At 58.4% G+C, this 12986-nt stretch overlaps 1 protein-coding gene across 1 annotated transcript; it reads left to right on the top strand.

The window, feature by feature from the left end:
• The first annotated feature begins 5692 nt into the window (after positions 1-5692).
• Positions 5693-12735, top strand: TRPV4 (transient receptor potential cation channel subfamily V member 4). The gene is made up of 15 exons (XM_039362837.1): positions 5693-6508; positions 6622-6794; positions 7088-7240; positions 7730-7870; positions 8278-8576; positions 8756-8935; positions 9029-9187; positions 9367-9459; positions 9726-9799; positions 10028-10193; positions 10462-10528; positions 10646-10962; positions 11044-11171; positions 11698-11819; positions 11997-12735. Exons 1-15 carry the CDS (start codon positions 5997-5999, stop codon positions 12152-12154), a joined length of 2742 nt encoding a protein of 913 aa, XP_039218771.1. The 5' UTR covers positions 5693-5996; the 3' UTR covers positions 12155-12735.
• Positions 12736-12986: the final 251 nt, after the last annotated feature.

Genomic DNA, 12986 nt, shown 5'->3' with positions numbered 1-12986 from the left:
TAGCCCATGTGCTTATTTGCAACTCTATTCTTGAACCTGAAGAGAGAAGTAGGCAACCCACCTTCTCAGCTGGTCCTGTTGCACCCAGTAGATGGCAGGCATTTGCCCATCATGCTCACTTAACAGGGCAACTGGACTCCCAGCTGGCATTTGCTGCATCAGACCAGCAGTGGGCAGCCTTTCCTCACAGATGGACCGGCAGACAATTGGGGAGGGGAGAAACTCCTGCTGCCCATCCACACCCAGGGAGGGAGGGATCGGCAGATGCAGCCCTCCCAAGTTTTGCAGAAGGAGAAAAAGTTGATCCCTTTGGGGCTGAGTGAGCCTGGGGAGTTGAGTCCTTGGACTCAAGTCATGGGTCGGGCTCCTCTCCCCCCCCCCCCACTGTGTAGAGTGCCCAACCCACTGAGCTCCAGCGGAGTGTTGTCTCAAGGGCCCCCGGGCTGCAACCTCCCTCCTTTGCTTTTCAATTACCCCCCCCCCCATCAGCTCCTTGCACTTCTGCTGTCCCTGGGTCAGGGGTGCAGCCCAGGCCTGTTTGGGCTGGCCAGAAAAATTCCTCCGTCCCATATAACTCTAAGCCCTTGGCTGCTCCCTGCCAAAGCCATCAGTCCAGCCAGAGGGAGGGAGGGAGGGGCAAGCCAGCAGGCCCTGAGACTCAGAATGGGGTTCTAGTCTGGTGGGGAAGGTGGCCCTTCACCCAAGGAGCCCAGAGGGAAAAGGCGAAGGGATTGCAGTTCCCCACCTCCCTCTCCGCCTTTGGGGCATGCAGTCCTGTCCTGTCCAGCAATCCAGAGTGGCCAGGAAGATGCCCCCTCCCCTTGTGGTCGGCAGTTCCGTAGTCTCTTTGAAATGCTTCCAGGCTCTCCTGTCCTTGGATGATCCGGTTGGATTCTACACCTGCCAGAATCCTATTTGTTCCCAGTTCTTCTCTATTTGTTCCTATTTGAGAATGATTTTTAAAGACCCCTCTCTCTTTCCCCCACCCCTTCAGCCTTAGAACTTTTACTCCTTCCGAGTTCTTCACCATCTCTTGCCAGTTTTCTGCCCACCTGCCTGCAGTTTTTCTGCAGAAAAGGGGGAAGAAACTCACTTTGTTGTGCCCCTCTGGTTAACTGGAGAGAATAATAAAGCTACTAAAAGGTGTATTTTAGTCCCACCTGGGCTCCACCCTTGCCCAAAAAATTTTTGCCAGGCTACAGGCAGTTAAGGAGCTGGGTGTGTGCGCAACACTTTTCAAAACATTTTAAAGGAAAGTTTCCTTCCACTCCTGGTTCGTTTTCCCACCTGCAGGGGATCCTTTCCGAGGCAGGCAGCAAGAGTTTGGTTTGGTCTGGGAGGGATTTCCTTTCGTACAGCCCCCTGCACCCCGCCGAGGGGAGACCCCCATCTGCCTCTGGGCTTGTCTTGAGGTCAGAGGTTTCAGCGGGGGAGCAGGGGAGCCATCCGGGAAAGTGGGAGGGGGGCTTACTCTTGAGAACACCTGGGGCGTTCTGGCGAAAGTCTCCCCCCCCCAGGACAGACGGGGGGGGGGTTGTCAGGCGAGTGACGTCTCCGCAAGGATGGTCTGTTCAGCTCGGGGGCGCCCTAACTCCTTCGCTCCGCGGGGAAGGCAGGGGAAGGAAGGGGGGGGGTCGTGTCTCTTGCGCTCTGCAGTTGGGCTCCCTCTGCGCGGAGCCGGAGATCCACGCTCGGGGGAGCTGAAAGCAGAGCAGCCCGTGCGGCGCCGGGGGATTTTCGGCGAAGGAGACTGGACACCGGGCGCTAAGGTGAGCAGGGCGCGTCCGGCTGGGAGGAAGGGGCTGAGGTGGGGTCGGAAGGGGGAGGGGCGTGGCTGGGTTTCCCCCCCCCCGGCTCCCTCTGGACACGTCCAGGGAAGGCGGCTCCAGGAAGGGCCGTGTGGCTGCTCCTCCTGATTCTCAGGCCCTGACCCCTCCCTCCAGCTCTCCGGGACTCAAGCGCCCATCATCCCCAGCCAGGACAGCTAAAGGAGCTCCAAGAGCCCCAGGCGCTTCCCCTCCAGAGCCTGCGGTGGTCTTCCCGGTGCCTCTAGCCGGTCAAGGTCGGAAGAAGAGAGATTAAACGGGGACCGTTCAGCGAGGCGCAGTTTTGGGCCCTGGAGAGGCCACCTTTCCGGCCAGCCTCGGAGGCCACTGCCGGACTTTGGGGAGGTGGGATTCGCTCGCTTGCGGTGCCTTCCCCGGCTAGAACCGTTCGTGGCAGGGACCGAAGAGCTGCCGCGCCGCCACTCAAACGGGCAACGTGGACTAAGAGAACCCCACCCGTGCGCCCCCCCACACACACCACAGGGCCGGAGCTGAAGGGGCCAGCAGTGGGCTCGGTGAGACCCCCCCCACTCGGAATCTGGCCCTGCCGGCTTGGAAATAGGCTTACTTCCTGACTAGCGACTGTCGGCAATTCAGAGCGTAAGTCAGATTCCTGTCCAGCTTCAGCTCCGGTGCAGGGGAGCGCCCAGGCCCGCAGCTCTCTGTCCCACTCGGGCATGCTTGGCCCGCCCTTCAGGGTTGTTGTCAAGAATCCCTTTTGCTCCGCGCGGGGCAGAGGAATTACAGAAGTGAGCTGGCCCGGCCGGGCAGGAGCACTTTTCTCCTGCTCTACAAGGGATGGGCAGGACCAGAATTCACTCCCCGTGTTTTCCGCACCGTTTACTGGGTGGAGTTGAGTCTTGCAGCTCCACAGATTCAGTTATGGCTCCGGTTTTTGGTGGGACAGAATGATCTAATTTTGCCAGTATTCCCATTAACGGTACCACCTTGAAAGTGGAAAGGCCAGTGAATCATCAGGGGTGCAACCGCAGCTCTCTTCCAGGACATCACCTTTAAAGCATGTGCTGTTATTGCCTCAGCCATCTCTCCCCTCCCCCAAATTGACCAGGCTTTGGGCTCTGCTGGCTGATCTCCAGCCTTTGGCCTGGGGGGGGGGGTCCTCCCTCTCTCTCCAGGACCCAAAGGGAGCCTGTTTGGGCATGTTGATTAATCCTTTGAGCTGTGAACTTTCCAAACACTTAAGCTGCAGGATGTCCAGGAGGCTGGCGTGCACAGCCTCGGCCCCCAACCCCCCAAGACCGACAAAACACATTTTGGAGAGGAGTCCAGTGCTCTGTGGACTCTCTGGCAGGGCGGGGACCCCAGCGCTGCCAGCGACACAACCACATCAGAGAAGACGAACTGCGCCTTCCGGCCAAGCTCAGAGACATGCAGCTTTGCTCTGTCCCGGCTGGCTTGCGTGTCCCCAGCTGCCTCTGGGGCTGCAGGGTGACCTGGGCTGGACCGTGCCTCCCTCTGCCGGGGGAGAGAGGGGTTCCAGCCTGGAGCCCCCTCCCCACCCCGTGCTTCCTGGGCAGCAAGACCCCCAATAAGACAATGGTTCCTGTGTTGGAAGGGGGTGGCACCCCTCCCCCCTGCGCGAGGCCTCCCTCCCACTGGGGCTGGCAAGGAAGCTCCTTGCGGTGATGCTACAAATGGAGGCTTTGGAAAGCTGTGGTGGGGCAGCCGAGGTGGATCTCAAAATAGGGCTGGGGGAGGGGAGGGCCTCCCTTGCACACTGCCGCTTTTGGGGGGAGCTGTAAAGGTTCGGGAGAGTTCAGGGGGGGCTCGGATTGCTTCAGAGCTCTCCAAAGGGACAGGGGAAAAGTCCTCCTCCAGGCCAGACGGGGAGGCTGACGCTTTGCCAGGGAGGCTTCCTTGCACTGATCCCATCTCCCCCCTCCTCGCCCTCCCCAAATTGCCACATCTGGTGGTGGTGGAGAGTGCCCCCATTGAATTCCGTTGCCAGCAAAGGAGCTGCCGGGCGAAGATGGGCTGGCCAGAGAGCCGAGGGGGGCGGTCTGCCTGCCGGAGGGGGCCACCCTCGCCCTTGTTTGTCCAACTACTGATTTGGATCCTTTGATCCCCGAGGAGGAGAGCGCCCCCTCCCACTCAGCAAATTCCTGCTCTGAATAGCTCAGATTAGGGAGCCGCTTTGCCTGAACTCTGCTCAGCTCCTGACCTCCTGGGCAGTGAGGAGCTGGTCAACTTAACGGGGGGGGGGCCTCTGCGTCCCACCAGGAGGTGCCTGAAGTGCCTGTGACTTCCCACAACGTTTTGTTCCCCACAAAGATTTTCACTATTCAGGCTGCCTTGTGGGTCTTGTGTTCTGGCCTGGACACCACAGAAGCAACTTTAGTGAACCTTCTTCTATCCGTGGTCTCCAAGGGTTTTCTGATCACCCTAGAGAGGCAGCTGAAAGCGCTTGCAGCTCCTGTCCCCACCCAGCCGAACCCGCCTGCCTGGCTTGGCTTCCTCTTCTCCAAGCCTCTCCCCCCCCCCGCATCCTTCCCTGTTGCTCTGGAACTCCCAGTTCCTAAAGTTCCTAATTTATTCCTGAAAACTCTTAGGTCCCTGGGGCTCTTCCGAGCGCCAAGTCTCTTTACAATCTGGGCTCTGGCAGTTAGGAAGAAGTCAAAGAGGCCGGAAGCCCATTGCTATAAATCTCAATAGAGGATCGCTTTGTGCCCAACTGCACTGGGTGCCACGCCCAGGCCCTGGGTGCAGGGCACGGCCGGCCCCTCCCTGCCCAAGGACACTGCGCCTGGCCCCAATCCAGGGTGTTCAGTGGTCCCGGCTTCTGTACCTGGGAAAGAGGGGGAGGGTGTCTCTTGAGGGTGAAGGCCAGGCAGGGGCTGGCCGGGGGCTGGGATCTCTCTCTGGGCCAAGGAGGGGCAGGAGCCAGACGCAGGGGGTGCAGCTCCAACCAGGCACTGCGGTTCAGCCCCAAGAATTAAGGGGAGCCTCAGCTTCGCAGGCCGGCCCTTTTGCACGTCCATCTCTACAACACTGGCTCTTCTGGAGAACCAGGGTTTCTCTCTCTTCCCTGGTTCAGCCTGGGAAAAGTCTCCAGATTCGGACTGACAGCTCCAGGGATGGACGGAGAGATGCTGCTTTGATGTAGGCCTCCAAAGCAGGTGGGGATCCTCTTGGCCTCTGAGCAGGGATCCGGGCTAACAATTCTGCCTCGGATTGACTCGGCACGGCTTCCTCCACCCGGTGCCCTCCAGGTGGGGTTGCTGGGATTCGCAGCTCTCCCCAGCCATCCCCCCAAAAGAAGGGCCCCAGGGGGGGGGGCGAGGATGGGCACCGCCAGAAAGAGGTTCTCTGGAAGGGGTTGAGGCTTGTGGTCTCCTCCTGGGCTCAGCTTCTTCCCCTACAAGACTGCAGGGGAGCCCAGGAGGCCGGCTGCTGGCGGCCCCTCCAGGAGTGCCGCATCTTTCCTCCTTTCCCCCCCCCCCGCCCGTCTGGGTTTCGGGTGGGGTCTGGGTGTGACGTTTCCAGGAGCTGTGAAAGCACTCCTTGTTCCTTGCTGGGCCGAGTCTGAAGTGAGCTTCGGGCCGGTGGCCAGTCGCACCGTCTCTCAAAGGCCTCTCTGAGTAGCAAGCAGGCTGTGCCCCATGGGAGGGAGGGGCCATGCGGGTCAGGCACAGCAGCCCCCAGCCAGAACAGCCACATCTGGGAACAGTGTGTGGAGCTGCATCTCCACCGTGAGGACCAGCCACAGAGCCTTGATCCGGCTCTGCGGAGCCAGAAAGCAGAGGTGGGTGGTCTCGGGGGCCCTAACTAGGGGTGGGGGGGCAGTGGGGCTGAGCAGGAGCTCGGAGTCCTCAGCCTCTGTTGAAAAAGAAAAGCCGCAAGTCTCCAGGCCCCTTTGCTCTGGGGCAGTTCAGGCTTGGAAAGGGCTTAAAGCAAGTCCAGCCTTCCTGCCTTTCCTCCGAAGTAGCTGATCGTTGCTAAACGCTTTTAAAAGAGAATTTGACTAAGCAGAGAAAGCAGCCCTCTTTCCTGGTGACTTGAGGAGCGACGGTCTCTCCCACAGCCTGAAGCTCCTGTAGGTGGTTTGGGACCCCTTCCTAACAGAGGGAACATTTCGAAAACTTCACACTTTCCATCACTGCTAACTAAGGGGGGGAGGGGTGATGGGGGGGTTCTCTGTGGATTTCCACCATGGCCAGAAGAGGTGATCTCAGGTCAAGGCCAACAGAGTATGGCAAGGCCACGTGTGCCACGGGCAGCTCTGCCCCTGCCTGGCCTCTGACCCGCAGCTCCTTTCCTCCCCCAGACCACCCTGCCCTGCGCATGATGGCCGACCCAGAGGACACCCACCAGGCTGGCCCCGCTGGGGCCACTGAGGCCCCAGCTGAGGAGTCGTTCCCACCGGGCGATGCCTTCCCGCTCTCCTCCCTGGCCAACCTGTTTGAGGGTGAGGAGGGCTCTGGGCCTGGCGAGGCCCCCCGCAGCCCCCCCGGCTCGGGGGACGGCAAGCAGAACCTGCGGATGAAGTTCCAGGGTGCCTTCCGGAAGGGGGTCCCCAACCCCATGGAGCTGCTGGAGTCCACCATCTACGAATCCTCAGTGGTGCCGGGGCCCAAGAAAGCCCCCATGGACTCCCTCTTCGACTACGGCACCTACCGCCACCTCCCCAGCGACAACAAGCGGAGGCGAAAGAGGGTCCCGGAGTGAGTGGGGGCCCCTCGGCCTGAGCCAGCAGGGCGGTTGGCTGGGGGGGGACCCAGATCTCCCTTCTGGTCGGGCAGGGCTGAGCTGCCTTCTCCCCTGGCCCCTCCCTCAGGAAGAAGCACCCCAGCAACAAGGGGCCCGCACCCAGCCCCCCACCCATCCTCAGGGTCTTCAACCGGCCCATCCTCTTCGACATCGTCTCCCGGGGCTTCACGGCTGGGCTGGACGGCCTCCTGCCTTTCCTGCTGAGCCACAAGAAGCGGCTGACTGACGAGGAGTTCCGAGGTGGGCGAGGCAGGGGGCCCGGGGTGTTGGTGCTTGGGGGAGGAGCGGGGGGAGCAAAGGGGATGGGGAATGAAGGCCGTGGCACTGACGGTTGTCAGCCCTTGGGGGGGGCAAAGGCAGCCTGGGGGCCCAGATGGGTGAGGCACTGCTGGCAATGTTAAGACTGCTCCCCCTTCCTGGCATGGCCTGCCTCACAGAGTTGTTACGAGGACAAAAGAGGGAAGAGTCTCAGGTTCCTGGGAAGAAAGGGGAGCCGTCCGTGTAATAGAGGTGCCACTTTTGCCTGGTTCCAGAGCTCTCCACCGGCAAGACATGTCTCCCCAAGGCCCTGCTGAACCTCAGTGGTGGCCGGAACGACACCATCCCGCTCCTGCTGGACATTGCGGAGAAAACGGGCAACATGCGAGAATTCATCAATGCGCCCTTCCGAGACGTCTATTACCGAGGTGAGGATGATCTTCTGAGGCTCCCTGGTCAGCTTCTTCCCCCAGTCAAAGAGGCTCAGTCCGCTCCCCCCGGGTGTTTCTGTGTGCCACCATACAGATTCTGCCATACAGAATCCTAGACACGGAATAAGCAGCACGGTAATTTTGACCTACACTCTACGTGGGGCAGGGACCATCTGAAAGATCACTGCCTGGAAAACAGCTGTGGGTGAGGAGTCGGACTGGGCACCTTCATTAGTCAGCTTTGGATGATGCAATGAGATGCCCACTTGAGCCGAAGCCTGGCTCTCGGGAGCACCAGGTTGAATGAGTTTCCAGCATGGAAATGTGGGCTGTGGGTATGCTGAGCCACATCCCAGCAGGTGCTTGTTTCATGCTGTGGAACTTGGCGGGAAGTGCTCAGAGGTTCACAGACGTGGAGGCAACGAGAGGGACAGGGAGTGCTAGAAGGAGCAGTGAGGCTCTCCACAAATGGTTGTGCTTCTTCAGGCCAGACCGCCCTGCACATTGCGATCGAACGACGGTGCAAGCACTATGTGGAGCTGCTGGTGGAGAAAGGGGCCGATGTGCATGCCCAGGCGCGGGGCCGTTTCTTCCAGCCCAAAGACGAGGGCGGCTACTTCTACTTTGGTGAGTAAAGGAGATTCCCAGACTCTGAAAATTGCTGCAGGTCTCTCATGGACGCCCTTCTCCTCAAGACTGGCCGTTGATGTCCACCTTTCATTCTACAGTCTACTTGTGGGCCATGATAGTGATGAAAGGAAGAGGGAGACCTCAGGGGGATAGGAGGAAGGAAAGCCAGGGTAGGGAGCTTCTGAATGGATGGAAAAATTGAGGGGTCAAGTCACAGAAAGGATCGGGGGGGGGAGCCCAACAAGGAACAGAATGGAGGGCATGCAGCATGTTAAATTGGATCCCATAACATGGAAGACCCTTGGATTTTCTACATTTCCAAGCTGGTTTGGGGATATCACGGATGAGCTGAGCGATGCGCCTTTGGAAACTTGGCACCTGCCCATTTATCCACTTCTGCGCAGGAGAGCTGCCCCTCTCTCTGGCCGCCTGCACCAACCAGCCCCACATCGTCCACTACCTGACGGAGAACGCCCACAAGCAGGCCGACCTCCGGCGGCAAGACTCCCGGGGCAACACAGTGCTCCACGCCTTGGTGGCCATTGCGGATAACACCCGTGAGAACACCAAGTTCGTCACTAAGATGTACGACCTGCTGCTCATCAAATGCGCCAAGCTGTTCCCAGACACCAACCTAGAATCCCTGCTGAACAATGATGGCCTCTCGCCCCTCATGATGGCGGCCAAGACTGGAAAGATAGGGGTGAGACAGGGCCAGTGGGGGGCACCAAGTTGAGGATTTTCTCGAGAGTCTGAATCAGGTTGGCAGAGTCTCCCGGGGTCCCATTTGGGGGTGGGAACCTGTCCCCAATCCCTTGGTTGCTTTGGCCAAACCAGGTTCCTCTCCTCAGTTCATCAGATCGATTTGTCCCCCATCTGCAGATCTTCCAGCATATCATCCGTCGGGAGGTGAAGGATGAGGATGCGCGGCACCTCTCCCGCAAGTTCAAAGACTGGGCCTACGGGCCTGTCTACTCCTCCCTCTATGACCTGTCCTCCTTGGACACCTGTGGAGAGGAAGTGTCTGTGTTGGAGATCTTGGTCTACAATAGCAAGATTGAGGTGAGGTTGGCAGGAGACGCGAATGGGGGCACCCTCAGTGGGAAGACCCTGTCCGCTGGCTCCTCACAGGGCACCTGCCTATCTCCTGTCCAGAACCGTCATGAGATGTTGGCTGTGGAGCCCATCAATGAGCTGCTGCGAGACAAGTGGCACAAATTTGGGGCCGTCTCCTTCTATATCAGCGTGGTCTCCTACCTCTGTGCCATGGTTATCTTCACCTTGGTGGCCTACTACCGCCCCCTGGAGGGCACAGTGAGTACACTGCCCCTTGTCCCACTGCAAGAACCCTGAGCAGACACAGGCAGGAACTGCAGTTCTGAGAGTCCAACAGAGTCCCAGCCTGGTGCAACCTGACCCTCCCTTCCACCAGAGGCTCTCTTTCCTTCTCTGAGACTGGGGCACCCCTCAGCACCCCTCCTTTCCTTCCCCAGCCCCCGTACCCGTACACGACCACCCCAGACTACCTTCGCCTGGCTGGAGAGATCATCACCCTCTTCACAGGGGTCCTTTTTTTCTTCACCAATGTAAGTGCAGATGGGGGGTCTTCTTCCTTGGGGAGGGGTCCCCTGTCTTTCTCCTTTTCCAACCCCCTTCATGCCTCTCCTTCCTTTCCCTACACACTGAAAGGTTGTGACTCTCCCTTCTCCCTCTCCTTTTCTCCCCAAATCCTCCCAGCAGGGAAAGCTGCTGCTTCTGAGCCTCCTTAGCCTTTTCAGCTCCTGTCTGGAGATTTTGGCCACGTTTCCTGCTCAAATGGAGCCTTTTTTCTCTCCTCCTCCTCCTCCTCCAGATCAAGGATCTGTTCATGAAGAAATGCCCGGGGGTCAATTCCTTCTTCATTGATGGCTCCTTTCAGTTACTCTAGTGAGTGGAAGAGAGAATGTCAACTCCTCGTAGGTTTGAGGGTGTGGGGAGGTTTTAATAGTGATCCCCAAAGCCATAAACCCTCTAATTGGCTGGCTGGAGAAAAGGACTCCCCTTTAGAGTCTTCTAATGGGGACGTTATGGCCTCGCAGATGGGGTCATGTGGGTGTCCCCCGCCGGCTCTGTGTACTAACCTGCTCACTCACCCTGGCCCTCCACCACCTGCAGCTTCATCTATTCCGTCCTGGTCCTGGTTGCAGCTGCTCTCTACCTGGCTGGCATCGAGGCCTACCTGGCGGTCATGGTCTTTGCGCTGGTGCTGGGCTGGATGAACGCCCTCTACTTCACCCGCGGCCTCAAGCTGACGGGCACCTACAGCATCATGATCCAGAAGGTGAGGGAGAACAAGGCGCCCGTCCTTTCCTTCACCTTGGCACAGTGGGGGAACCAGTGGTGGTCGCTCCAGGTGGCCCACAAATCACAACTGCTGGTTGAGTGACCATAGGAATGGAAAGTGACTCACAAGACCATCGCAGCATTGCCACGATCGACAATCAAAATTCTGTCCCACTTGTAGTCCTAAGTCGAGGACCACCTACATTACAGCACAGCTGAGGGCGCAGCCACAGAACTCACCCTCACCTGCCATTCTCTCTCTGCAGATCCTGTTCAAAGACCTTTTCCGCTTCCTCCTGGTTTACGTCCTTTTCATGATCGGCTATGCCTCCGGTAAGTCCCTCGCCCTGCAAAGCTCAGCACCAGCTCTGCCAGGTGGGCTTTTGTCTCCAGCTGTGGCAGGAGGGAGCGTGTTGGGGGTCCTTGCTAAAGGCTTGCCCCCTCCGGCAGCGCTGGTCTCCCTGCTGAACCCCTGCTCCAGTGCCGAGTCCTGCCGCGAGGACCACTCCAACTGCACGGTGCCCACCTACCCCTCCTGCCGCGACAGCAAGACCTTCAGCACCTTCTTGCTGGACCTCTTCAAGCTGACCATCGGCATGGGAGACCTGGAGATGATCGAGAACGCCAAGTACCCCGGGGTCTTTGTCATCCTCCTGGTCACCTACATCATCCTCACTTTCGTCCTCCTGCTCAACATGTTGATCGCCCTCATGGGGGAGACGGTGGGGCAGGTCTCCAAGGAAAGCAAGAAGATCTGGAAGCTCCAGGTAGGTGGGCTTAGGAGGGTGAGGGAGCCCTGGAGGTGGAGGGCAGTGTGGCTGAGGCTCCTTTGTCTTCTCCATCCCTAGTGGGCCACCACCATCCTGGACATTGAGCGCTCCTTCCCCGTGTTTGTCCGGAAAGCCTTCCGCTCGGGAGAGATGGTCACCGTGGGGAAGTCTCTGGACGGGGTCCCTGACCGAAGGTGGTGCTTCAGGTAGAGAGAGACACCCCAGAGTCCTGGCCGTAATCATCAACCCTATTTGATGAGGAATAGGGAATTGGGGCCCCAGTCCCGCTGTGCAGAATCAGCCCCTATTTGTTCTTATTGGTTCCCCAACTTTTGGAGGAGCTGCAGATGGTCATGGAAGGTTCTCTGAGCCCCCCTTCGACATCTGGAGAACATCCAGCTGCTCTCAGAAGTTTGAAGTCTCTTAACATGTTCTCCCTTTCTCTTCTGATCTGGAAGGACTTCGGGATGGCTGCGTCCACTGATCCTTTCTCTAAATTGTAAAAGGTTCCCGAGTCCCCAGCCTGAGCTGGGGTTCACAGCTAGATCCCCAAGACAGGCATTTACTGGGGAGTCCTGGGCAGGTCAATGCCATTTAAAGTACCCTGAGCCAAGAGACTCAGCATGGCAGAGAAAGGGCTTGCCTGCCTGCTGGTCAGCTGATCCCTTGGTCCTTCCAATTGCCCCCTCCCCAGCATTCTGATCTCCAAAGGGGGTGCTTTCCCCCTTGCAGAGTGGACGAGGTGAACTGGTCTCACTGGAATCAGAACCTGGGTATCATCAACGAGGACCCCGGCAAGAACGACACCTACCAGTATTATGGCTTCTCCCACACCGTGGGGCGCCTGCGCAGAGGTGAGGGGGCAGCTGGGTGGCTCTTCTGCTCCCCGCAGGAAGGCCGGGGCTCTGGACTCCGTTGCTGCCAAACAGCATGCTCATATAAAGGAGGCTGGGCTTCAGTTGCACCCTCCACCCCCCATCTTGGCTTTATTTCCCCCAATGACACTCTCTTCTCTCTCCGGTGTGGGGCAGATCGCTGGTCAACAGTGGTGCCGCGTGTGGTGGAGCTGAACAAAAATTCTCAGCCGGATGAGGTGGTGGTGCCCCTGGACAGCCTGCACTCAGCGGGAGCAAACGCGCAGAAGCCCAGCTACCCTCATAGCTGGAGGAAGGAAGAGGCTCAGATCTAGCTGCCAAGCCACCTCCTCCACTCTTTCGGACAGACCCTCCCAAACTGGGATCCTGATGGAGCTGCCTCCTGGCTCCCACAGCCAGAGAGATCAGCCTGCCTCCCAAGAACCTGACTTTGAACGGGACAAGAGAGGTCCAGCCTCTCGCATTTTAAACAAAACATTCCTTTTAAAAACACTCCTATAAAGAGAAACTGGAAACGCGGGTTTAGGTGGCCGCTTTGTGCATCACAAGGGCAGTTCCGCACAGAGGCCAAGGTAGCTCAGAATGTTGTCCTTAAAGGAGGCTCTGAATGCTGAGCCTGGATTCTCCCAGAGGAGCCCAGAAGGGCCGCTATTAAGAAAGCGCCAGGCAATTGTCCAGAGTGGCTCCTTTGAAGATATGCACGTTCCTAGTTCTCCGTGAATTCCCTGCGGTCCAAAAACACGCAGACAGGCTCAGGTGTTCACTCTGCCTGGGGATGGTGAGTCTCCTCTGATAGTATCATTTTGCACAAGGTTTTATTGAATTATTTATTTAGTAATAAAAGCCAAAGCATCTCTATTGTACTCTTATGCTTTTGAGGGGGGTTGCAATACCCCTGTGCCACCCAGTTGGTCTTGACTGATTTCAGAAAAACTGCTGAGGTCGACTCTGAGGATGCCTCCCACTGCATTGTCCTTCCTTCCTTCCTTCCTTCCTTCCTTCCTTCCTTCCTTCCTTCCTTCCTTCCTTCCTTCCTTCCTCCCTCCCTCTGCAGGTTGGGCCACAAGAGGGCAGCAAACCCCACCAGATTGCTGAAGTTCGCTGATAGCTTTTCTGCTCCTCCCAAGGTCAGAGACAGGCAGGCAT

This window comes from Crotalus tigris, unplaced genomic scaffold (genome assembly GCF_016545835.1).
Source record: "Crotalus tigris isolate CLP2741 ecotype Arizona unplaced genomic scaffold, ASM1654583v1 scf7180000019478.12717781048:2074007, whole genome shotgun sequence".
Lineage (NCBI taxonomy): Eukaryota > Metazoa > Chordata > Lepidosauria > Squamata > Viperidae > Crotalus > Crotalus tigris.
Note: the sequence above shows the minus strand (reverse complement) of the source record. Positions and strands in the feature narration are given on the sequence as shown.